This window comes from Melanostigma gelatinosum (genome assembly GCF_949748355.1).
Source record: "Melanostigma gelatinosum genome assembly, chromosome: 8".
NCBI lineage: Eukaryota > Metazoa > Chordata > Actinopteri > Perciformes > Zoarcidae > Melanostigma > Melanostigma gelatinosum.
In genome coordinates, this window is record NC_136641.1 from 14,216,602 (window position 1) to 14,243,889 (window position 27,288).

The 27,288-nt window shown below is 42.3% G+C and overlaps 2 protein-coding genes across 2 annotated transcripts; one reads left to right on the forward strand and one right to left on the reverse strand.

Annotated features, from left to right (window-relative positions):
- Positions 1-14: 14 nt before the first annotated feature.
- Positions 15-18,445, reverse strand: smc5 (structural maintenance of chromosomes 5). Its single transcript, XM_079272931.1, has 24 exons — positions 18,260-18,445; positions 18,001-18,142; positions 16,932-16,984; positions 16,673-16,835; positions 8,327-8,461; positions 7,917-8,057; positions 7,639-7,800; positions 6,187-6,258; positions 5,580-5,835; positions 5,275-5,429; positions 4,775-4,888; positions 4,534-4,628; positions 4,266-4,398; positions 3,727-3,900; positions 3,391-3,560; positions 3,139-3,262; positions 2,779-2,901; positions 2,564-2,689; positions 2,281-2,376; positions 1,975-2,079; positions 1,742-1,861; positions 1,438-1,617; positions 1,110-1,205; positions 15-575 (listed from the first exon to the last, which is right to left on the reverse strand). Exons 1-24 carry the CDS (start codon positions 18,421-18,423, stop codon positions 441-443), a joined length of 3,234 nt encoding a protein of 1,077 aa, XP_079129057.1. The 5' UTR covers positions 18,424-18,445; the 3' UTR covers positions 15-440.
- A 2,844-nt stretch (positions 18,446-21,289) lies between these two features.
- LOC306781424 (protein FAM107B) lies at positions 21,290-24,166 on the forward strand (the record flags this gene model as incomplete). The annotated part of the gene is made up of 5 exons (XM_079274278.1): positions 21,290-21,313; positions 22,349-22,376; positions 22,791-22,941; positions 23,054-23,198; positions 24,065-24,166. The coding sequence occupies 5 exons, from the start codon at positions 21,290-21,292 to the stop codon at positions 24,164-24,166; spliced, it is 450 nt and encodes a 149-aa protein (XP_079130404.1).
- Between the last annotated feature and the right edge of the window lie 3,122 nt (positions 24,167-27,288).

The window sequence follows — 27,288 nt, forward strand, 5'->3', positions numbered from 1 at the left end:
CAGACACAGCAGAATATTTTATTAAAGTAGAAAAATGTGCAAATGACAAAACAGCAAATACACTTAATGAATATTTCTGTTTTTTAGTACATCTGTTTTATAAATATCCATCCAATTTGGACCAAATCTTGAGCTTGTGAAAAACCCTTCAACAGAACAACTAAAACATTCAACTGTTGAACGATATTTCAAGGCAAGGAATTGGAATGCACCCCTCTTGTCTCCACCTCAGGCTCAAGCAGGAGACAGTCTCTAGGGACCACAGGTCGATATTGATGAACTTCAACAGAACAACTAAAACATTCACTTTCCAAGCTTCATGTTGTAAATTCTATGTGAAATAAAACAGCTCAACAGAAATTATTTCTAATGATAAACATCAGCTTCATTCCAACAGTTCAAAATAATTGAATTCTAACAGGGAAGGTGAAATGGTGAGTTCATGGCCGGGGTTTTCTTTGGAGAGATCGTCTGATGAACGCCTTCTCGTCCCATTCTTTGGGGGGAAGCATTTGGCTGCCGTTGTGGACACAAAGGACAGTCATCTCGTCAGCGTACTGAAGGTTCTGCAGCAGCTGAAGACAAACACCGCAGGAGCAAAAGTTCAGTTCAGTTCAAATGAAGAGCGCATGGGTTGTATAATAACACACATATACAGATTCACACAAAACATTTTACAGTTGCAATAACTTTTTTTTTATCTCCTGAGGGTAGCAGAAACAAGCTGAGAACACAACACTGACATGTCATCACCTTTTAAGTTCATATGTACAGCATATTGTATATAGAAAACAAAGAGCTGCTTATTGTTATTCTTTTAACAATGTTTTTGGTCTCCAAGTCCTGAGGGAAACATCTGGCTCTATAGCTGAATTCTCTGCTATGTTCAGCTAGTTGCTAACTGTGTCTGTCTGCTGTTTGGTGCCGAGTAGGTAATAAACAGTGGGCTTTTAAAGTGTTTTACAATGACTCTGAAAGGTGTTAAACTGTTCTGTAGAGCTGAGGGGAACTGTAGAGGTGGATGACAGTATATGTACTAACACACACAATGTGGTATGAATCTCTTGTTATGGTCTGAACAAACTCATTAAAAAGGTACAAACACTCACTTTGGGTGTTATGAAGAAGTACTGGGATGTTGTCTCTTTGCAGGCAGTGCGGACCACGATGTCAAAGACTCTTCTCTCATTTACAGGATCCATTCCCTGCAGAGAAGAGAGAAGTAGCATCAGTCACATCCCAGCACATCCCAGCATCCCACTGCATGGCACATTTTTGGCTCATGAATCCTAAAATGTGGGACAAGTGCAAAAATCCTCTTTTCCCGGACTCAGGGCAGGTCATGCTACTTTTGCAGCTCTGTTTTTATGTTCATATTCTCACAGAAGAAAAGCTGTTGTATGTGTGTCTGTGTGTATGAGTGAGAGAGAGCACTACCTGGTTGATCTCGTCCACCACTCTGAAGGGGCAGCGATTGAGCTCCTGCAGGGCCATGAGGTAGAGCATTGTGGAGACGCTGCGCTCTCCTCCGCTCTGATGGTAGGCCGTCAGCTCGTGGAGCTGAGTGCTGCTGTGGAACTTCACCCGAATTCGGATCCCATACTTGTCGTACTCCTCCTGCAATGAACGACAGCATTTAACAGGGTAATTATTAAAAATCTTGAATACAAATAAAAAAAGAGCATAAGTTATATTAGAGCTTAGAGTGTGTGTGTGTTGTTCCGCGTGAGACAGCATTTACCTCATTCTCTGAGTGCAGATCAACCTCTCCTGCACACTGCATGGAGCGGAAGAAATCACTGAACTTGTCATTAATCTGTTCCACCAGCTGCTTCAGCGGGTTCAGCCAGCGCTCCTTAGCCTACGAAGACAAATACAGAAATCACTGTTCACACAGTTAAACAAAAGGATGACCAGGCTGTCACAAATCTCCCAAACATCCCAGAGGAATCCCTGCAGTCACAAATCACGTACCTCTGATATGTTCTGTCGGTAGACGTTTAGAGCGGTGCTGTTGTCTTCCAGCTCTTTCTCCAGATGTTTGATCTCCTGCTCTCTCCTGTTGTACTCGTCAACAACCTTCCAAGAGAATCAACATGAGAAACATTCACACTCTGAGGGGCCACAATGTATTCAGACTCACAACTGCTGGCCAAAAAAAGCAAGAAAGCCAACAATAAAGAAATTGCTACGGATAAAGTCAACAATAACAACAAAACAGCCTTATATGGCCCGATCACAGCCTCCTGTAGAGATTGAATAACTTTAGCTTCCGCTTACATTCTCACTGAGGCCGGTGAAGCACTCAGCTCTGGACCGCTCCTCATTCAGCATGGCATCGATCTCGTCCAGTGTGTCAGGCAGCTTGCTGAAAGCCTGCATTCAAAAACAAGAACCATGAATATCTTACAAACCAATTTTAATCATACTTTGCGTTCAAAAGGCTTCCACAGCAGCGACAGGACCACATGATAAGGATAATGTTCCACAGAAAGTGATGAGGCGTGTTTTATCCAGTGATATAATACTGAATGTAGAAGTAAACACTGTGATAAACGCTTACATTACGAAGGTCTTCAGGTAATGACTCATTAGGGTGCATCTTGCAAATTGACATTGCTCTCTTCAACAGGCCTTTGCATTGTTCCGTCAGCTGCACCTTCCTCTGCTCCAGATGGCTGCATCTTTGCTGCAAGAACACGCCATAAAATACAGGAGTTAATATCACGGACACCACAGCAGGGCAGATGTATATACAAGTGTGAGGGAAACACTCACCTCAGTGGTCTTAAGTTCAGAGATGCCGTCTCTACAATCATTCTCCAGCTTGGACTTCTCAGCCATCAGACCCACCGTCTGCAAAGCCAGGTACACCTTCTCCATGGTCAGCTTGGATCTCAGCTACCGACGATGGGAGAGACAAGAAAGATGGAGTCAAAGAGGACAGAGAATTCATGAATTAAACAATACAAGTTTGACATGATGTCTTCTAGAAGGTAGAGTCAGAACAAGACAGAAGCATGTAAATGCAGGGAAAGAGAAAAGTACCAGTGTTAAATCTAAATGTTGTGCAACCACAGCTATCAAATGCACAACCGTCATATACAGCTCCTTAGTTCTAAGGTCACTGATCCATACCTTCATTTCGACCATGAACAGTCCGACTATGGACACTTTCTGGGAATTGACAGCCGCAATTTTCTCTTTAGTTTCCTCTTCGATCTTCTGCAGGTCAATAACACTGTGCTCCATCTGCCTCAGACTAAACACATGGAAGGAAACAGAGACAATGTACTCATCAAGTCATCCAGTATATGGCAACATATTACACGTTACAGAGGGAAACGTTCTGTGCCTGTTTGGCCTTTTAACTGTTCAAGATGGACTTGCCTGTCCTGCTTCGTACTGATCTTCTGCTCCAGTTGCCTCTTTTTGCCCTTTACTTCTGAAAGGTGCTTCTTCTCTGCCAACAATTCGTTATCACGGCGATCCAGTGTGGCGGCTTCTGTCTGCAGGGCCTTTACCCGCTCATCGATGTCTCGTAACTTCGACTCACAGGCCTAGTCACAGTGGAGGTGAACAGTTAAACTCCTGCCTCAGCTAAACTCTAACATATTGAGATGTCTTAAACTATATTTCTCAAGGTATCAGGTTTCTGAAAGGTTGAAGTTAAAAACAAAAGTGCAGGGCTAGGCTTCCAAATCTGTTCCTGTTTCTCTGCCTTACCTTCATCTGCTGCTCCAGCAGCCGCTTCTCTTCAGCATCCACAGTGATGGTGAGGTACTGGGAAGGGTGCACTGAAGAGTTACTGGTGCTGATCTTGTTGGAGTAATGGGACCTCTTCAATGTGTACCTCTCCTCTGTTGTGTATAACACCCTGAGGTAGGGCTCCTCAATCACCTGGGAGAAAGAAAATGACAAGACAAAGACTGAGGTCAGTGTGAAACACTATGAACTCCAAGCAGGTTCTCTGAACCTCAGTGGTCCAGCTGGGACATAACAAAAGGAATCATTTATCATCAAAATCAAATTAAATTGAAAAATGCCACTTTCTAACAGCTCTAAAAAGGCACAAGGTCAAAATAAATAACAATGGTTTTAATGGGAGGTGCCTTTTTACAGACCTCACTGACATATCAAGCCTCAACCTACACCACTTATCTCGAAAGCCGACCTTAAAGTTCACCAAAAAATTGTAAATAACATTCACGTCTCTAACACTCTGCTGTTGTGAGAACTTAGAGAATGTGGGGAGAAGAACGTACCGTTTTAATCATGGCTTTAGTTTGGTCATTGCCCACAGGAACGTCGTGCACTTTGTACTGGTGACAGAGGTAACTCATCACCTCGTCAGGGGCGTCGAACATCTCGCGTAAGTAGGTGAAGAACCCAAAACGCCTATGAATAAGAAAGAAAAGAAGACATGACGATGTACGGAGAAATACTTTAAAAGTAATGTTCACAGACAAACTTCACGTGTTGATGCTGATTATATAAGTCATGACGCCTCAAGTGCCATTCATTTCCTCTCACCTCAGGGACTCAATATTTCGGGACGGCTGCCGCCTCGAGCACGAATCCTCCGGAGCAGAAATGGAGTTCACTTTCAAGTTCATCTTATCACGGACCTGCGGTTCGGGTAAGATGAAATCTTTTTTTTAAATTTGGGATGGCAAAAACTGGATGTCACACACACAGAGTTAAGATTTGTCTGACACTTTGCACTCAGAGGGATTTTCATCCTCCTCCCAGAATCAACGGGACAATCACCGACCTCTAACATGAACTTCTCCATGTCGTCTTTTCTCTGGAAGACAAATGCCCGCAGATCGTGGAATGAGATGTGGTTCTCCACGAACTTAGCAAAGCGATGATCTCTCACGTTGATCTGAAGAACGCGGAAAGGATTACCATGCGGGCTATGCAACGGATTCAAAAAGCACCACAATCACAATAGTAACTAGAAAATCAATGATTTTTCAAACGTTTTGTGAAGAATCACCGCTAAGAGAAGAACATTTAATACACTGTACACTGTAGTTCTACGCAGATATAAGGACAGTGTTCCAAGTGATGTACAGTGTCAATTATTTTATAATTCTTATACAGCAGTCTTAGTTGTTAAGAAACACTAATATCTTCTTATATACACTTAGGGTTTATCCACAATACAGTGTCTTATAAACAATGTATTCAATGCCTATGTTCTGCCTATAAAAGCTAAACGGTGTGGGGTTAAAATGAAGTGTTATCACGTGGCTCACGAGGACTCACCACCAGCATCATGGGCTCATGGACGTTTCCAGCAAAGAGTTCTCTGTTCTTTCGGAGCCACTGGAGGGCAGTGTGCGTGTCCCTGTGGCGTCCTCGCAGCTTCTCCTCTTTGGCATTCATCAGGTTGTTCATGTCGTTGAGCTTTCTCACCCACACTGGCAATTAAAAGGAATAAACGCAATCTACTCACTTTGAACAGGACTGACACTGGTACCTATGCTAGCAGCATTTTATGTGAAATAATTAGATTGTGTTCATGTAAACTGGTTTCAGAGGACGCTGCGTAGTTTGTGGTAAACTCTCACTTTTGGACTCAGCATAGAGGTTGTCTTTCTCCCTGCGTAGGTCGGCCTTCTCTCCTTCAACCTTGGCTCTCTCCTCCCGGATGGTCCTCAGCTCCACGTTGACAGCGTTGATCCGCGGAGTCACATCAGGTTGGTCGCCAACTTTGGCGAGCTCTGCCTTCAAGTCATCAATGGTCCGTCTGGTGTTGCTGATTCGCTTCTGGTGGTCTTCCTCTTCCATCTGCTTCAGCCTTTGCGTCTGTTTAATATCTTCTATCTGTGGAGAGGAACAGGGAGAGTTATCGTTCCTCATGGACAGCACACATGAAAAGTCAGCGACATAGAGTATATGTAGTAGGAATGTATCATAATCATGTCGTTCAAATGTCCTCTATCATCACTTCTTACTTGATGCAAAACAAGGATTATGTTATTTTTTAATTAAGTGATATAATTAAAAAAATGTTGGAAATATTTTACTGTAACTGCTTAAAGCACATAACAAATTGATATAAACCGTGAAAAATACAAAAGGAGGACGTTCTCGGGGGCAGGATCCCAGACAGAAGACCATTTAGTGTAGAGTGGCATGTTTGTTGTAGGTTTTCCTCCTCTTTCAGAGTCTCACCTCTTTATGTTTTCGGTCCAACTGTTCTTGTTTCTGTTTGCACTTCAGAGAGGCTTCTTTGATGGCGACAGTCTGAAAGAAATAAAAATAACACGGTCAACGTCACTTCACCGGTCAAACAAGGGAGCTGGTCAGGAGTCCATTTCACACAAAAATGACATTCCTTTTTACAATTAACACTCATGAAGGCACCTGCTGTGGCCAACGGCGGCAGGTGTAGATGTAGCGGCCGGCAGCTCCCATGATCTTCACTACATTTTGGTTTGAATTTGTTGTCTTTTCGTGTTTGTGTTCTCTGTTGATGACTCCATTGAGGCTTCAATCTCTTAATGATGAGATGCCGGCCGTGTAATCTGCCCAGTAAATGGTTTACATGCTGATGCAAATTCAAAAAATGCACCACAGGGATGCATAACCGTTTGTTTTTTGTCGTGTTTTTCTGTAAATGGGCTAGAACTACATTTTCATTGATTATCCCTGTGTTGCGTAATGATGATATCACAAACATTACATTCCAGTATCCATTGTACTGTAGAAAACCATCAACAATCCGATCCTCTCGTTTTAATGACGACATTAAGCCTGCTCTAAAAAGGGGTTTTAATTCATCTTAATTACTCCTTCACATTCAGCAGATATGTATTTAAGAAATAAACCCAGACTACAATGTAAATAGCTGGCGGGATTCTCAAATGTGCCGCTCAAAAATGCCTTAACCTTTTTATTATGCGTTTCTGTGGGCAGCATAATGCTCTCATTTATAATGTACTTACAATTCATGTGAAATCCTCATAAATGCCCAGAGAGGCTCTCCATAAAACCATTCAAGAGCACTCGATGGATCAGTGAGAGCTAATGGCTAGACCTCTGAGCTACACAGATACACACTCATAAGTACTAACTCAGAGTAAACTACAAAAAATAACTTATCAACCCTATTTCTTCATTTAGACGCAGCTGTCAAACTGTAGACCAGGATATGGAACCTTAGGCACACACACACACAGTTTAACCAATGGAACACGTGCAATAAATATGCTAAAGAGTTTTTGGTAAAAGAGAAATTGCCTCTTTCACAGCCATTGGTAGTTGCGCAGCTTAATATTTATGATAGCTTGATTGTTTGCCCCCCCCCCCCACCTGCATGCAGCAAAGACCCGCCCCACACTGCCTCTGATTGGATAGTACTCATTGCCTTTTTCGCTGAATTGTGGTAAAAGGTTAGTCGAGTAAATGTATACAGTATAGGTATTCATATATCATTTTTTAAACGTTGCTTTGAAAGTTAATTATAGGTACGGTGGGGATATACATTTTGATGTGGTGTCATAATTAAACGAAATGTTAAGGCACACTGATTAACAAGAAAATTGAAAAAAATGGCACTTCATATGAAAAAGGTTGTCCATCCCTGCTTTACACCCATCAGAGTAATAACATTAGATTTTTCACCTTCGCCTTTATTTGTGCCTCAGTGGGCTTCAGCTGGTTATCAATCAGCTGGATCTTCCTCAGCATGGGCGCCTGCGCCTGCTTCAGGGCAGAGAGCTGCTTTTTGGCGGCGTCTCGCTCCTTCTTCGCGCCCTCACACTCCTTACGGGTGGTCTCGTACTCCTAATATCAGAGGGAAAGAATCACAGCTCATACAGTTTGCTTAACACAGTTTAAACTCTGACTGTGTTCATTTGTTTATTCTCGCTCTAGTACAGTGTTTCATTTCCATCACTCACCACCCACGGTTTCTTCTTTTCAAGCAACTCAATCATGTCCAGATGCCTCTTCTTTTCGTAGTAACGGTTCACATCATGTTTGTTCCTCTCGTTCCTCTGCTTGGTCTTCTCCAGGAAACTGGCCTTCTCCTTCAGAGTGTTCTAAAAGGGAAACAAATCACCAACAACCGTGAAAAACCTAGAAGAGCCCGAGTTTTTGCAATGGTGCCTTTACATCTTTTAAATATGGGTAAAAAGTTAGATAATGGATGGAGCAACTGTGACATTGTTTTGTTAAAAACGTCTGTGTGGTGCCAGTCAAACAGGAGAAAAGAGAATTCTACAGAGGTGTTCAAGGAGAGAAGCAATCAAAAAACTCTTATTTTCTACGACTCTTTGAAATGCATTCATTCTTTGACAATTATGTTTACCTCCAGTTCTCGTTCTTTGTTGCGAAAGTTTTTGAGCTCACAATGGTACTCATACATCTCTGGTGGTCCCACTGACTTCTCAGTTGCCTCCAGCAACTCAATTTTGGACATCTTGGCAAACTCTCCCACTTTTTCCTGTCAGGACAAACCAGCCACACCAACAGGAAACAGAAAAAAACAGTGAGGAAAGTGATACTGGATGTAACATTTAAGGCAATCTAGAATTTAAAAAGCATTCACACATATGACACCTGCACTATTCAAATATCCTACAATGTGACAGTACTACGGTAGTTAGACTGGCTGTCCTCTGTAAGAAATTTGAGCAAAAAACTGTAGTTAGTAGATATAATAAAAGTGTTTAATAATTCATAATTAATAATTCATAATTAGTCATAATCATAAGGGTTTTGGGAATGCATAATTAAGATAAACATAAACATGCAGAAGCATGAAACTTCTGCCAAGTTGCAGAAGTTTAACTTTCATTTTGAAGGATTATTATAGATGGGGTTAAAACGTAACTGACGGTCATTGAATGTGTTAGTAGACTCAGGGGCAGACAGCCGAATACACTCCTGGAAGTTAGCCAATAGGAATCGGGATGAATGGAAGAGGAGGTGTTTCGAACAGAGGTGGGAGGTTTAATTTCAAGTCTTTTTGTCCTCTCTCTGTGTCATGGCCCTCGGACGACGGACGCGTTTTTCACCTGAGGAGCTGAGTTGAGGTTTTTGCAAATGGGGTTTTATTGTTTTAATATGTCATGGGAGTATATACTCCAATGTATAACTGTAATCGTGCTTACATCAGTGGAATTAAATTCCTTATAATTGTAAACCAGTCTTGGTAGCGTTATTATTGCAGCGTGTGTGACGACGGCACAAGGCAGCCGGACACATGTGCTCCGGCCTTCTCTCTTGTTGTGAGGTAAAATTCTTCCATAACAAATTTGGCACCCCAGATGGGACTTCCTTACCGGCCTCGCTGCGTGGGCTGAAGGCTGCACTGGTCAAACACACTTCCTGGGCCCATCATATCGGTAGGCAGAGCCGTTTCATGAAATCTGTGAGTTAGTTTTGTAGGAAATTTAGAGGAAGTGTCTTTGGCTAGCGTTGCTAGCAGCTAGCTCTGAGGTGCCGGTGAGGACGTTCCAAGGAGGCCTCGTTCCACTGAGGTAAGCTATGATTTGCAGTCTGAAGTATACTAGCATGGTGAGCAGAGGGGACTAGTTCAGTGAATACTGAGATTCAGAGCGTTTGGTAAGCTGCGAGGACTGGGAGCGTTGAATCGATAAGCGTTGATGGGCGGCAGCCCTGATAGGCCGAACTGCGTGTTCTTTGGGAGTGGCGGACCAACACTGCTCGGTATAGGTAAGGAGTTAGACCGTCGGGGTCGGGGATTCCTGCACTAACAGAGCCAGATGTCCGCGGATTACCTCGCCGGCCTTGCCTAGAGTTTGAGTTTTGGATGGTGTGGTTCAAAATGGAATAAAGACACTGACAAGAAGGAGCTGGTGAGCCAGGACAGCTTCGGTAGCTTTGGAAGCAGCCAGGCACTGCTGCCGGGAATCGAGTCTGCAAAAGGTAAGATTGCCGCGGGGTGCTGGGAGGCTTTTGAATGCAAGATATTAAAGGACGTTCGGGTGGGTAAAAGATAAATAAGTCCGGTAACAATTGTGTCTTGTCATGTGCGTGGTTGCCGTGTTGGCGATAGCGTTGTGGGGAGATACGATTGTGAGAACACACTGGGTGAAAGGTTATATACGACGATCGTAGGGTCTGGTTAAACCAGAGGATTTAAGGTTACTAAAAAAACGGACATTAAGTCCAATAATACGTGTGTCTAGTCTGTGTTTTAGCAGCGTGGAAATACGTTTAAAATGAGGTATAACATTACATGATCTGTAGCCGCCGTGAGGAGCTAACGCTAGCTACGTGTAGCTCCGGTGTTGCGGTACTCTGTATGAAAAATAAAAGTGCTTGTAAAGACAATAACTGCTGGATTGAGAGAGGAGACAGAAGGCGTATGAGTGGAATTAAAGTGTGGGATTTTGGTGATACTTGTGTGTGCGTATGCTTTATTAGAAGCTCCGTTTTTTGTCGTTAGCATAGCGGTTAGCATATTCGTTACCACAGCCAGTTTCAGGACAACTTCCGGTTCGGTTTCAGGGTAACTTCCGGTTCGGCGAAGTTATTAGAATCTGTAAATTTTTCAGAGAATTCATTGTCTAAGAGCTGTGAGCTTATATCCTGACCTTAGTTTTCATTAAGCATTATAACTTTAGTCGTTGACTTTGGTTTTAATTCAGCATTTTAACAAAGATTAATGGTTTCAGGTGTTCTTCAATTCTTGAACTTAATTGTGATTCATTATTGTGCAGACCAGAGTGTAAGTGCAGTTCAACAGTTTGACTTGCATTGGTATTTCTGATTGAATATCTTTGAACACAGTTATTGATTTTTAAAGTTGAATTTAATATTTAATTGATTAATTATTCATTGTTTTTTAATTTCATTTTACTTCCAATTTTAAACCTTTCGAATTCTGATTTGGAACTGGATTGTGATTGTGATTCTGATTTAGATGTTGAGTTTGATTTCGGAATTCTAGCTTCAATTTTGGATTCGAGATTCCTTCACATATCCAGTATTGACTAATTTTGGTACATTTACTATTTTACATCGTTCCTAAGAATCAATTTTGACACGGACGGCGCAAACATATTTGAGAGATCGTTGACCTCTCTTACACTACAGACGTATGCTAACATTTACTGCTGAATTTTTGGCAGTTTTGTGTTGGTTTTAGTCAAGGTGCGTGGTTGAGTGGGTCCAGATCTGGGAAGTGGAGCAGCGGATCCCAGTTTTGGAGTCAGCGGCCACACACCATACAGCACAGAGGGTGAGTTGACTTTGACTTCAATGACAAGTGTGTACATTTAACACACACATTAGAAACTAGACAAACACCACGCACACCCACATAACACATGCGATTGAAGGATTTAGAAAGTTACAGCAAGTTACGTTAACTATTATGGTAAAGTGTTTAGAATGTCACATGCAGGCTGATTCACTGCACAGCACATTTAGAGCATTTATTGGACAAAATATACTGCTGCTGTCTCTGTTTCTCTGTTCCCCCACAATCTGAGTTGTCAAGGGGGGAGATTCCACACTCGGACTCACTTTACTGACTACAGGAACAACGCAGTTCCGGGCACCTGTGTACAGAATAAAGGGGGGACATGGACGTGGAGACTCCAGGGGGCTGCCAGGACGAAGCAGGTCAAATGGGGTGCAGAGGAAAAAAGATAAAACGGGAGTGGAAGATGGGGAGTGGTGAGTATAAGACAGACGGTTATGTGTTCCCAAAACCCAGAAACAGACAGAGAGCAGCCACAAGTGATGATGACACCCTTGACGACACTGATGAGGACAGAAGAGAAGAGGTAAGTGGAGCAGCCGGAGGTTGTCCACTTCCCAGACGGTTCAACAGGAAAAGGAAGGCACCAGAACGCTGTCGAGAACGTCTTTATCCTGTAAAAGGTGAGATGCCACCATTAGCCCAGACCCAACAGTACCCCTTGCTGGTGAAATACAACGGACAAGCGGAGTATGTGCCATGGGGACATCGAGACATGGACACACTGGAGAAGGCACTGCCACCGCTGGGAGGAGGAGCCAGCCCTTGGATCCGTCTCTTTGAAAAACTCACGGCAGCGGATAAATTGGCACTGGGAGACATACGGGCCATGATTATCCGCACAGAGGGGACAATAAAGTTAAATGCCCTAGAAGCAGGAACGGGAACGGCCCGCAGAGTGGACCAGACCCCATTCGACAACTTCCGAGGAATCTACTGGGAAACTATGAGAAGCATCTGGCCCACGAAGCCAAACATGACTTCCCTCAGTGGATTGAAGCTAAAACCAGAAGAAGAGCTGCATCGGTATCTAAAAAGAGCTGAAGAAGAGTGGCATGAGGCCACAGGGGGGAGACATGACGGCAATGAAGCCACCACTGTAGTATGGCGACACACTGTGCAGAAGGGCCTGCCCCTACCAGTACAGACAGCGCTGGGAGGAGTGGTAGGCTTGAGCAACATGGAAGATGCCATGTGGAGGGAACACCTAACTCACTACAACCAGAGACATCTAACTGAGGAGACAAGAGGACAGGAAGATCTGGAGAGAATGACGCGGCGGCTGCTGAAACTTCAAATAGCGGCGGCCGACAGAGAAATAAGTAGAAAACATCTGGCCAAGAAACAGATGGCCGTAGCCAAGGCTCAGGCCTCACAACAGCCCCAATATCCAGCTGCACCCCCGACCTCATACCAACCAAATCCAGCAGAACCGGCCCCCACAGTGGTGTACTACCAACCTCCACCACATTATAGAGGCAGAGGACATGCACGATCATCCAACAGAGGGAGAGGTAACTACAGAGGGAGGTATGAAAGACCTGTAGGTAGAGGGAAGTGCTACGTATGCGGGAGAGAAGGTCATTGGGTGAGAGATTGCCCACATAAAAGAAGAAGAAGACAGATCAATGCAGCACCACAACATGCTCCGTTCCCACCACAACATCAGCAGTACCTACGACCAGGTCCAGCTGGACCTCCTCCCGTGAGACATCAACAGATGCCCATGCTGTCACCAGGACCATGGGGAGGTTCACTGTATAGCCAAGATACATAGATGGTTGCCATGTGATCCCTTACAGCAGAGATATCGAGGTGAAGGGGAGATATGGTAAGGTGTCAAACATTTATGGTAAGGTGTCAAACATTTTTGTAGATCCACATTTAGAATAGTTTTCAGTAAAGGTGCTACTCACAATTTTTGAGATTTAATGACGTCATGATAAACCACAACTAGACTTGCTAACTCTAGAAATTGAGAAATATACGGGAGCTCTAACTAACATGAGCCGAGTGTTGTTTTCTCAGGTGACAAACGCAGAAGCAGCAGCTGACGAAAGGAAGCAGGCTGACGTGTCACCAGGCAGTCTGGTGTGGATAAAAGTCCACGAGCGCAGGTGGAGTGAACCAAGGTGGACAGGTCCATGGGAGGTAGTATTGGCAACCTCACATGCAGAAAAGGTAAAATGGGAGCGACTTGGCACCACCTCACTCACTGTGCAGCAGCGAAGGTAACGAGTAAGACACTCGCAGAGACAGGATTGAACATCAGACAGGAAAATTTGAAGCCAAAGACACCTCAAAAGAGGGGTTTAGACAGTACTGAAGATGACGTTTTCCCCACAGTTTAAGCGAGGGCGTCCTGTAGGAGACTCTAGGGTCAGTGGGTTATGGAAGTCTGTAATTATTTTATTCCTGAGTTCAGTAGCTTCCCTCTTAGTATGTGGAATTAACCACAGACAGGAACCAGATCACATGCATGACTACATCAGGATTCGACATTTAGCCTCAGTAGCTAATCAAACCGATCTTAGACCACGTAGAGAGGCTTCTCTGACGACACTCACCTATGAAAATGTAACTCTCACTCTTATGTTCAAAGAAGGTACAACATCAACGGTCCAGTTCGACTTCTGTGAAGTAGTTTCCAGTCCCAAGTATGAACACACCTACGGGTGGATGTCCAAAACCGTGTGCATCATAACTGACGAGTGTGGGCCTGCCACACATAAGTATGGGAAGCTGTTATCATATTATGCCTGTGATGTGTACAAAGGGGGTGGGTAGATGTAATCCTTTAAGACTTACCTAAATTGACTGACTGAGGACTTTACGTAATACAGGGAAAGGCTACTGATAGTCCTGCCCCACAAGGGCTCATTAGGATTATTGTTAAGCCTGTAAAAAGACCAGGTTCGACATACGACTGACGCAGAGAATGAGGTAAGGGGTGGAAACTGGAATGGCAGATGGGAATTTATGGTGGGTACAATAGACGGCTTCAAGTCAGTAGTACAGATTGTATTGTGTGATCAGGACCTAGCAACCCCTAGCAACACCAGTTCCTTCAAGATTCAGACTCATAAGTCCTGAATTTAGTTGTATTTTAACTCTGTTTACTGATGACACTTTGCCTCTCCATCACACTTGTCAGAGGCTACACTGAGATTACCCACCTGTATAATATAATACCCCACCTCTGTTCAAGGTTACAGAGGGTCCATTTGATTGTATAGTCTCAGATACCGTTAAGGGCCCAATGTAGGTAGTATTATTGCAAATTATTGCAAATTGTAGCAACAGTCACAATGCTAGCAACTATCTATATAACAGTGTGTTAAGACAGACAGCACCTAGAGCTGATTTATGATGGTGGGGTGGAGGAAGAACCATATATCCAATCCAGCCTAAAGATTGGACCAGTAGATGTGCGTTGATGCAACTTGTATTGTCATTCTATATCCTGCCTGTCACTGATGCAACTTATAGAGAACTCATCTCTCCACGCCCACATGCTAACAGAAGATCCAAAAGAGATGCCGGTGGCCCGAAGGGAGCCTTTGATGACCAAGTGTACATAAGATGTCATAAGACTGCCAAGGGGGGTGTCTAATGACTTTCAAGCCAGAAATCAAATAGCAGCAGATTTAGAATCTGTTTTCTCTCAGAGGGTGACGATTAATAAAAATGTCGATTGGATCAACTACATTTACTATAACCAACAGCGTTTAGTAAACTTCACCAGTGACGCCATATCAGGACTGCATGCACAGCTGGCGAAGACTAGTTTTATGACCTTGCAGAACAGAATGGCATTAGATATGATTTAGCAGAGAAAAGTGGCGTGTGCCAGATGTTTGGGTCTGCGTGCTGTACTTTCATTCCAAATAACACAGCTCCTGATGGATCGGTGACCAGGGCTCTGGAGGGACTGACAGCACTCAGCCTAGAGCTAGCAGACAACTCTGGTGCCACTGATCCATTCACCGACTGGTTGGGAAGTATGCTTGGCCAGTGAAAACATACATTTTTGGCAATCGTAATTATTCTGTGTGCTGTCATCATAGACCGCCTAGTTGTCTGTGGATGGGGGTTCCCTTGCATCCGTGGACCTCTACAGGGGTTTATTGCTTCACCGATGAGCCAGACACCAGTCCAGGCAACCAGTTATGTGACGAGGATGAGGACGAATTGGAGCTTCTGATGGCCACAGTCTAGATGAGGCCACCAGAGGGACTTCACGAGCGGTTCCTGACCATCCTCTCGGAGATCCTGAAGGACCTGATAAAGGCCCAGATGGACTTCTAAAACATCCAGTGAGATGTTGGAAGTTTGGAAAATAGACGGATTGTTTTGGATGAGTATTTGGAGATTTAAATTTTTTGTTTAATTGGGTTATAAAGGGATTTTAAGGTGTAAAGATTAAGAAATGTAATTTTGTCGTGTAAAAGAACAGTCAAGGCTTCTCAGTATGTGTTCTCTAGCCTACAGGCTGTATCCTGATCCTGCCAGCCCCAAGACATGGAAGGCAGTGACTTTCAACGCACTCTATCTTGAAACGAACTGAACAGAAATACTTGAAATGATATCTGTGTGCATGAATTGTTTGCCTCTGTTTAGATAGATAGGGAGCCTCTCCCTGGATTGAGTAGGGGGGAGGTCTCCAGGGACATTTGAATAACTAACTACATTTGAGTAGCTAACTCACAGTGAACTGTGAGTTAGGGGGGAATTGTAAGAAATTTGAGCAAAAAACTGTAGTTAGTAGATATAATAAAAGTGTTTAATAATTCATAATTAATAATTCATAATTAGTCATAATCATAAGGGTTTTGGGAATGCATAATTAAGATAAACATAAACATGCAGAAGCATGAAACTTCTGCCAAGTTGCAGAAGTTTAACTTTCATTTTGAAGGATTATTATAGATGGGGTTAAAACGTAACTGACGGTCATTGAATGTGTTAGTAGACTCAGGGGCAGACAGCCGAATACACTCCTGGAAGTTAGCCAATAGGAATCGGGATGAATGGAAGAGGAGGTGTTTCGAACAGAGGTGGGAGGTTTAATTTCAAGTCTTTTTGTCCTCTCTCTGTGTCATGGCCCTCGGACGACGGACGCGTTTTTCACCTGAGGAGCTGAGTTGAGGTTTTTGCAAATGGGGTTTTATTGTTTTAATATGTCATGGGAGTATATACTCCAATGTATAACTGTAATCGTGCTTACATCAGTGGAATTAAATTCCTTATAATTGTAAACCAGTCTTGGTAGCGTTATTATTGCAGCGTGTGTGACGACGGCACAAGGCAGCCAGACACATGTGCTCCGGCCTTCTCTCTTGTTGTGAGGTAAAATTCTTCCATAACACCTCGGGGGAGGGGGGATTTCAGCAGCCGTTAGTCTATTAGACACAAACATACCTGAGGCAGAAACTGGCAGAGGTTGCTGACTTGGATTTGCAACACCTTGACTTCTTCTTCCACTGCTTTCTGGTTGCAGTGTCTTTCATTCAGCATCCACAGCGACTGATTGTTCTCCACGTGGATCTCTCTGTTAATCACTAGATTACCACCGGTCTTGTACCTGGAATAACAATGAAGAGTTTGGTTGTCAGACACATCGAGGGGGAAAAATATACAAGTAACACTGTGTGTCTGCAAACTCTTTCACATAACTCACAGTTCAATCTCAATGAATCCTTTATTGCACCCGCGTTTCACATAGAGCCCAACCTGCAGAGAAACAATTAACATTTAGTTTTGTAAGAATTGTAATTAACTGTATATCAATTTGACTGCTTGACCTTTGTTCAGGGATCAAAGACAAACCATCACATGATTATGAAAGACATTCAAACAACATAATGCTGCTGCTATACGCTAAAAAGATAGAATATGTTGCGGGTCAAATTGACCGGTTTCAAAGTTTGAAAATCTAGAAAAAATATTTGTAATTACTTTTTTTTTATGAAACTTCTTCTGCTTGCCCAACCCTTACATACTGTTAGGGTCAAATTTGACCCGTTTTGACGGCAGTAAAAATACCCTAAACGTCATTATTTTAGCCTGAAATTTGATGACTTTTAAAATGGTATACTTTTGAACAGGTGCTACAAGTTTTTGTACACTGAGGCTGTTTCGGGTCAAATTTGACCCGTATCGTGACATGGATTTTAGATCTACCAGTGTGGGTCAAATCAAGGAAAATGGTGGTTTTAGGGAATCTTGAAACTGGCCATATTTGTGTGCATTTTTTATAGGACAGTGGTGACAGAGGGGGACCTCGACACTGTCACGAGAACTGTCTGTGTTCCAACAACATTTGCCGAGGTTCCCGCAGAGACAGACACCTGCTGGTTTTTGAAGTGGCATGGGGGAGCCTCGAAACGGTGAAATAGTAAAACAGCACAGGAGTGATCATGGTGCACAAAGGGAACAGAGGTCATCCACAGGTCAGAGGGTGCCTTGTCACAGACACAAGATATGCACCTGCAAGCACAAGCACCTGCAATGTAATAACATAATCTACAAAGTAACAAATTAGGAATTTATGGTTTCTGACAACTTTTGGATGATTAAACATGCACCGGGTCACATTGACCCGGGAACATAATGGCTGCACCTAAGAAACGAACATAACAGGAGGGTTAAACTTATATAGTGTCTTGTATTTACTCACTGCTCTTATGTAATTAAGGCCTCGTGTTCGGAGTACATCTACCAGAGGTTTATGGTGCTGCAGTGTTTACCTTGTCGCCTCTGCCCAGGATAGCAGTCTTTCCAGCCAGACCCAGGCAGATGGCACACACGATGCTGGACTTGCCAGTTCCATTGGCTCCAACGATCATGTTGAGATTGGGTCCGGGATACAACACCGAGTAATCATATGTCCTGTGAGAGCACAAGGTAGATATATGCAGTGTTATCATCGGGGTCTGTGACACCCTGTAAACAGTTAAAATACGTTGGTCTGTGTTGTTAGTTGACAGCTCAGGTGCAGTGACTTACAGGAAGTTCTTCATGGTGAGGCGAAGTATGGACCCCTCCACAAAACGACCCTCTACTCCGACTGCGCCCGTCTGGCTGCTTGAGAAAAGGTTCGCTACGCTGTTGGAGGTCTGTGAGCCGCTGTTGACGTGACTTTGTCGCCGTTTTTTGCTGGACGAAGCCATAGCGACTAAAAGACGAGCTCTCCGAGCAAAATAAACCTTCGCCCTCGCGCGCTTCGCCGAGTGTTCACTGGAAGGCGATTGGACGAAAGAGGTCACGTGTATACACACAGAGTGGCGTCATCGTCAGAAACTACCGTTATCGCGAGATAAAAGTCAGCCTCAGAAGTAAAACATCTCCTCTACCAATTCGTATGGTATTTGTTTGCTATTCTCACTTGTGTAATATTATCAAAGAACATACGGTATGCTTGTTTAAAACAATTATATTCATGTTAAAAAAAACTAAGCTGTAATTCACAATGTGGCAGATCTTGGTTTGCAGGAGATACATATTGTGTTGTTACTAGAATATGAGGGCTTTCTTTTGGAATCCTGCACCACATATGTCCTGTAAAACATGGGTTTGGGAGGTTTGACCAGGATTTAGGACATCGCATATTTTTGTGAGTTCTGTAGAGTAAAAAGAAACTTTGTCATCTGGTCCTTCATTATATAAACAAACCAATCTACTTTATGGACCTTGATAATTGTAAAAGAAACACAAATATTGTATTTTTATTGTGCAATTTTATTGTGTACGTTTTCTTAATGCGCCACTGGACGTTTTGATTATCACTGGTTCTTCTTCAGACAAGGAACACAAATAAAAAGACTGACTCCAATAACTTTGGATATCTTTATCAAAGAACTACTTGAGTAAAGAGCCAAACATAATACGGTACAAACCACATGGTGAAAATCTATCATTTTTGTTTGTTTTATTATGTTCATTAGTTTCATCCATGTAATTCCCCCTGGTTCCCAGGCCCGATGTGACATTGTGTGTTCACATGTGTTGTTTTTAAGCAACTACTTTAGAGAGGTAATGATTCACCTTCATGATCATATTAGAGAATAGTTTGTGGTGCTGTTGAATTGCATTATACTGCGAGGTATTTGTTTTGTCTACTGTTAACCGGGTGGACAAAATATTAGAAAAAGGTTATTAAGGTAGGATGTATCGCAGGGTGTTGCATGTATTAATACTGAATTGGAAACTGGGTATGTTCCCACTATTTGAGAAAAGAAAGGGTGCGAGATAACTGAGCATCACTTCACATCACTTTTACTTTAGAGACATTTTTCACCTTCGAGTGGCAGTACACGTTCGGACAATTCCAGTGAAAAGAGTAAACCGCCATCATTGTTTTGGAACAATGAAACAAGCAGTCTCGTCGCATGCAACGAGTGTCTCGTGAGGAGAATGCAGTCCGTTTAAAACAATCAGGTCGCCTCTCGCTGCTTCTCAGTTGTGGTTAGATCAGAATCGCCTCTATACTCATTGTCCATGGTGACGCTTGAGATGAACCCAAACACAACCAGAACTAGTATATCTGATCAATTCATCACCTCTGACCACAACATGAAGCGTGGAGGCCCTAAACATCTCGCCCGCTGTTCATCGCCATGGAGGCTCGCGAGCGTTTTTCCTATCATTTCTGATCTGAGCAGAGCCAAACTCAGACCAGATCAAATAAGATCACTGTGTAGATTTTTACAGAAATACACACTCACACGCAATCATACCTCATTCACTCGACCAAACGCTCACACAAACACGCCACTCACAACCCACTCATACTATGAAGCACGAGGAACTTCCGGGTCAGCTTTAAAGTAAAAAGCCGCAAGGCATCATGGGACATTGAAAGCAGGATCACAGTGGTATACCGACCTCATGTGGCCGTCAGTGGAAAAGACCGTTCCTTCTTTCCCTTTTTGACTATCTATAGTTCTATTATTAAAATAAATGACAGTTTTACAGTTAAGTAAGTATATGAACATAGAATAAATGTATAATTGATCACGCAATAAGTGATACAATAGTCAAAACTGAGTAAGATAAATAGTAATTCAAGTAATAATGTAAGTATGCCTCTATGAAATAATATAAAAGGATTAATGTAGTAAAAAAACATGATATTAGGATTAAGTTATATTTGTATGGTTAACACTTTTCTGCTGCCTTCACAGTTTATGTTGTCATGACGTTTATAGTCAATTCCAAATAAATGAAACAGATGCTCTCAGCTCAACTACATGAGGAAATATAAATAAGACAAACACAATAAGTTATTGTACAGCACATAAGAGGGATTTTTATAACAATAAAAAAGCTGATTTAGGAGCACTGCTCAAAACGGTTACTTTTTCCTCTGAATTTGTGCTACTATGTCTCGTAAAAGATGTAAAATCCTTCATTAACTCTTCAATGGCTGTTTAGTAAAAAAATGTAACCTGCAAGATGCTTGTAAATGAATTGATTGTAAATGTGACAGCATCATAGTCATAACTGCATTGTGGATGTAAATAATGACGTCTAATTCATGGTATGCATATATAAGTTTGTTTCCCCAGAACGATTCAGAAAAAAATATATACTCATATGGTAAACAAATAAAAAGTTTTTATCCTGAATCTATTTACATAAACTGTATGTCTCCAAGCAATAAGCCTCACACTATAAACAGTATGTTGGTTTGCCTGAAAGCATTTGTTGTTGGAGTCAACTTGTCATCGTGCCGTGTTAGGTCGGTTTTAAGCTGCATTGGTGTCTGCGGCAATTAGCTAATCTAGCGTCCTATTCCCTGTGGGGGTTGTGAGGTAATCTTGAATGGCGTAATAAGATTTCAGTGTCTATGACCACTATTGCCTACTGCTAGGCAGCACATTGAGTCTGAGGATGCCTCATCAACAACACTATGTTGGACTTGGATGCAGCAAAGAAACAGATAACAGACAGACCATGTGAGGAGGTGTGATTCTTACAACAATGGACCAAAACAGGAACACTGTTACTGACGCAGTGGACCTCCACCATCCTGCCATGGAGGGGTCACCTGCAAGAAAAGTGAGTTGTTTTCTTCCACCTTTACTCTTGGCACAGAGAGTGAGAGCTCAACGTCTGGTCTGTGTGAGTGTATCCTCAGTGGGTTCACAGTCGTGGTTGATTTTTGAACTCCGTATGTCCAGTAGACTTTACACCCCTCTTCAAGTTAGAATCACAGGATGATCAACATTATTTAATTAGATGCTCAACAACAATGCAGTCGATTCATTTATGAAACTGCTTTAGTTCAGGTGAGAAGTGCAGTCAACAATGTTTTGTATCCATATTGAAAGCTTTTTCAAACACAATGATTTCAGAGAGGCAGCTGGTGACAATACAATTCAGTGAGACGGAGGAGTTGTGAGATTATTGATTTAGCTGGAACCCACTCCAGCCCTGCAGGCTCTGACTGGAACAATGGCTTCAATCAGGTCAGAAATCAATCCGCCAGCTCAAACTCTCTGCAGGAGCCCGGGCGAGGAGGGACAGGATCTGGAGGCTTATGTCTGAGACAGGAACAGTAAAAGACACAATCCCAAATTCAGTTCTGAGCTCAAAGAATCGTAGAGGCAGAGTTACATCAGTTACAACATGCAGCATCTACCATCTGTTACTTTGCTCAATTGGATCCTTTGGTCCTGATTATCTGGTTTCAGTGGGTGTGGCAGAGGTCTTTGTCTGATTGTGTTACAGTAGGATGTCAAGGCAAGTTTTGATCTCTTGTTTATACGCTATGTGTGTAATAAATACAGATATCTATATTATTTTCCTTTTTCATTACTGGTGGAACTTTGGTCATGTTTTACCAAACCTACATCGCAAGTGTTACGTCACCTTTGTGCTGACCTGCTTAAGCAGCACAGCAGGCACTTCCTGCTCTTACAGCATCTAATTATACACACGGCCCCATCAGGTTAAGATCAATATAAAAAAAGACGTTTTAATACATCAATGTTAACAAGTCTGGCTCCGCTAGTGGCTGTGACATCATTTACTTGATGAATTACTAACAGGGTGTCTCTTCTTCTTTATTCCTTCACACTTTTTAACCAATAGATACCAGATTACGGACATCACAAAAAAGGTATAGTAATGCACTATTCTAAACTTGAATCGATAACAGTTGATGATACTGATGATTCGTATATTTAATTGAGATTGATTTTCCAATCAATCAAACATTTGATTGATTCATCTTTTTGATGAATCCAATAGACAAATCATTCATTTTAAGGATCAACCAATCCATTTGTCCATTTGATCAATAGATTAATTGAATTGTTTTTACTCAAATTGTTATTCAAGTGTTTTTTTCCCTGTTTAATTAATTTCCCTAGTTACTTTGTGACTGAAATGTGGCATTAACAGCATACATGATGGCAGTAGTGACACATTTTTCTATTTATCTATTCTAGGATTTGATTGATTTTGATTTGAGTTAATAGAGTTAAAAGTCAAAGTGAACAGGTAGTGATATGAGTTGTTTGGGGTTTCTCAGGGACCTCTGTTGGCCGCCCGCGGATGTTCCGCCAGTCCACAGCGGACTGGAGCGGTGACGAGGGCCTTCAGCCCAGGAAGCTGAACGGTTCCTCAGTGGAGACACCGACCTGCCAGAACCTGCACCGGGAGCTGCTGCTCAGCCATAAACGGTATAGGAGGGCTGAACACTGACAACACCTCCGCTCTCTGATCTCAATGTGGTCGACATGTAAAACAAAGCAGGGTGGACTGTCTGTGTACTGATTCTGACTGACCACGCAGGGGTCTGCTGCTGGAGGAGAAACCGGAGCTGACACGAGTGTTGGAGCAGCGCAGACTGGAGCTGCACAGGGAGGAGGAGATGGCTCAGAGGCGGCCCTCAGATCTGGAGACGGAGCTCCGCAAGAGGCAACAGAAGATGCAAGAGGTCAGAAGAAGCACAAAACAAACAGATGAGAGTAATTCATTGATTCAAAAAGGAATTATGTAATACAAATAAATTCACTTTGGCCCAAACACACATTTTAAGGGCCAAATTAGTAGTGAAAGGTAACAAACACAGGTACATTTACTAAACTGCACTTCAGTACAACTTTGAGGTGCTTTTACTTAGCTTGAGTATCACATTTCAAAGGGAAATTTGCTTAATTCATAATATATTGTGATTAATTCTCTGCTACATGTATGCAGCTGTACATACTGGGGAATTTTCAAATTTAGATTTTACATATAAAAAACATATGTTTAAAAATGCAATGCATTGTTAAAGATCAAACGGTCTCCCGCACTTTTTGGCTTGTGGCCCCTTATAAAAGAGTTGCATCTTGTTTGGCCCCATTTCACTTTTCAGACGTCTATGAGTTGTTAGCAGGTCAACCAACGAGACTTTTCCCCTTTAAACTTTTCAGATGGTTTAATTTAAATTACCGTTCTACACCCAAAGAGGTCAAATGATGTGATATTTCAGAAAAAAACAAAGATTCGAAAAATAGAATAGAAAAGCCCAACAAATTAAAAACAATGTGTGTAGCAGAACTTGTTTATTCTTCTCTCTTACCGCTTTGATCATGATTTTTTGTGACCCCTTCGCAAAGGTTACGACCTCTTTGGAAAACAACAACGAACTGTATATAAAATAGTAAACAGCAACATCTATAAATCGGACTGTTTTTACGCCGACATACTATTCAAACCTCGTTGACTTGGGTTTTGCGACGGTAAAGCAAGCTGTTGTTCTGGACTAACTGGATGGTGCATGTGGTGGATGAACGACTGACTTGTCTCATGTCTCAGTATGAGCAGGAGGAGATCAGACAGCGGGAGAACCAGCAGAAGATCCCAGAGTTTGTCCGTGTGAAGGACAACCTGAGACGGACACAAACATTTGAGCAGTGAGGCCCCGAGGCTCCCATCAGCCCCTGCTGCATCTCCATTGAGGCCCTATCTACATGTTCACTGTCTGCTGAGTGTGGCTATAAAAACATCACAAAGGCACCAGCTCACTACACACATCTCTTAGTGAAGTTAACATTACGTTTTGAAATATCAGAATTTAAATCATGCATACCAAGAAACACATATTTAGAAATGTCTTCTTAAAACTTTGAAACAGTTCTGATGACGGAGTGGAGTACTTGTTTTTTATTCATAACTACGTGGATCAACGTTTGTTGAGGGAAAGAGGACGGATATTCTTTAAGTTTTTTATGGTCATTATACTGTTTTTGAACTTATCATGCTTCCTCCTGGATAAAAAGGGTGGAAGGGCCACATAATCCTCTATGCGATCATTAACATTTCTAAACAGAACTCTTTTGTATTCATAGAAATCCCCCACAAATGTGCATGTTTATGTATCTGTTTCTGTCATGAGTTTAGATTTGTAGTGTGTCCGTGTGTTGTGGAAATAAAGGCTTTATGGTTTGCAGAGATGTGTTGTTTTGTTGGGCACAATTCAAAGCACTGGGAATTGATTTGCATGCAGCTCTTCTCCCTGAGGACGCTCACGCTTCTTTCACATGGATATGGTACTTTGTTTAATTAGCTGATCTTTTCATTCCATCACGGGACGAGAGGAGAAAGCACAGGCCATCTGGAGGAGGCTTCTTAAGGATATATACCGTAGGCTAGGAATACCCAAGGGCCTGGTTAAAGAACTGGAGAAATTTGGGGTAGTCAGGGAGTAAAATAGCCTGTTATTCTAGAATCACATTTAGATTATTTAAGTACCACATCTCATAAACAAATCTAACAAAAACTGAAAAAAAGAAAAAAGTAATCAATATATGCCTGCTATTAACCACTGCACATGATACGATAGAGAATAAACAAAATAAATAAACGCCAAATCATCCAATAATTCATAAACTATCTCCAAAGGCCAGTAGGCCAAATACAGCTTAGTAGAAAGTAAGTGAGTCAGAAATCGAAAGTACACCCGAGGTTTCTTGGATGGATGTGTGGCTCATCACCACACTTTGCTCGTTTTTTTACCATCATGGCTGAGGGAAGGATTGAGTGTGGTCTTGTTCACCACTACTCACCAGCTGTCCTGGGTTTTATCACAACTTGTCTCTCCCTCCGGCCATTCTTCTTTTGTGGCTCTTTTCAAATTAAAAGCCTCCTCAGTGAGTCGCGTGCTGTGTAAATACGCAGAGCGTGTCTGGAGAGTCAGCAGCGTCGGACCAAACCATTTAAAAATAATCCGGTGAGATCACCGGCAACACTAACTATACTTCTCCCGGTTTCAAACTTACTTTAGTGAAAACAAATGATGTCTGAGCAGGTATATAAGGTAACTAATACATTGAAGTGAATAGAAGATCTAAATTCGTTTGCAAATAAATACGTTTATGTGACAAATTAAGTTCGCCCCCTTCCCCGAGACAGTGAAGTCGTCTGAAACAGATGTCCCAAGCGTTGCTTTCGCATCTGACCAGAGAAAGTCTGAACACCTCCTGCTGTCTCAGAGAGGATGCTGTAGAAGAGCAGATATTACTCCACAAGGTGAGTACACAAGGCTTTCTATCGGTCAGCAACATAATATGTGAAGGCAAAGCACCGGACAGCGAAGGAGCAACATGAGTTCAACCAGTGTTAAATTAAGTGTGTGAGGCGAGGGGATGATGCTATAGATCGGTCAACTTTAGAGAACCGCTGCAGAGCAGTTATCCCAACTGTAAACTGTGCTATTTCTTTAAAACATGTCGTTAATATAAGTGTTCACTCGTCTTCAGTGTTGTAAAGTAACTCACGTTATGCAGATGTACTCAAGTTATGTACTTAACTACAATCATGAGGTACTTGTTATTTTCATTTTTTATTTTTTTCTGCTACTTTATACTTTTACACAACTTTAAAACAAAAGGACATATTGTACTTTTTTACTTCACTACATTTATTTTACGGCTATAGTTACCAGTCACTTGGACTACAAAATATAACTTTACATGCAAAACTTATAGAGATGTATAAAAGATGTATTTGAGACTGTGATTATTTGATTGACAGTACTTCTGTACTTTTATTTAAGCTAAATTTAACACACGGGATTTGAAATTGAATATTTTCATAATGTGGTATGGCCACATTTGCCTTGTAAAGTAATGTGAGGATCCGAAAAGCATCTGAGTACTTCTTCAACCACTGCTCCTCATTAAAAATACACTTTGTGTTAAAAAACTCGAAAAGAAAAGTATTCATATGCAGAGAGTTAAATCCCCTCAGAATTGCAACTATCAGACTCAGTAATTATGAATAATGATTTATTTTTTTTTAAACAGCTACTATCTGTTTTTGCCTCTGCTGTTTAATAAGCTCCGTGTTGTGGCATGAATAGGAACAGGTTGCGTTCACTGATAAACAACTCTTTCGGATTTATGTCGGGCAGCAGCCGAATAAACACCATCTCTGTCAGTCCACGTGTTGACAGACGAGCTGTGCTACTGTGGTGCTAAAGACAACACCTCCGTGTTGTCATGCCCCTGCAGTCCCCCGGTGCTTTTGTAAACGATGGGTACTTGTGGGTGAAAAGCTGTAACCACATCCTGCCAGCAGCCCGAGATGACCATCGGGGTCCATTCAGAGGCCTCAGAAATGATGACTCAGGGGGACAAGGTGTCGTGAACCTCGGGCAGCCCTTCGGCCTCTGGAGAACAATGGAGCACGTCTTCTGTATTTACGCTGTCGTTTGGCTGTGACAGAGCTGGTGTGTCTGGCCAGCATATGGCCTCCAGTGACTGAGCGCAGGCCGATATGGTGCTTATTACCCCTGCATTGTCTCTGCTGGAGAACTGACCTGTGCACTACTTAACAATGTTGATCTGACAAAGGAAATAGGCTGACAGTGTTTGAGTCTTTGATACAGACCACTCATGGATTTTAATGTGGCCTCTTGACTGCTTTTTGCTGCAGTCTGTGGAGTTTCCACACTCAGCACTGCTTCTTAAGACAAAGATCTGACTTCAGTGACGTGCTTTGTAATACAACACTTCTTTTTTTTTTTACTCCTGCCGCTC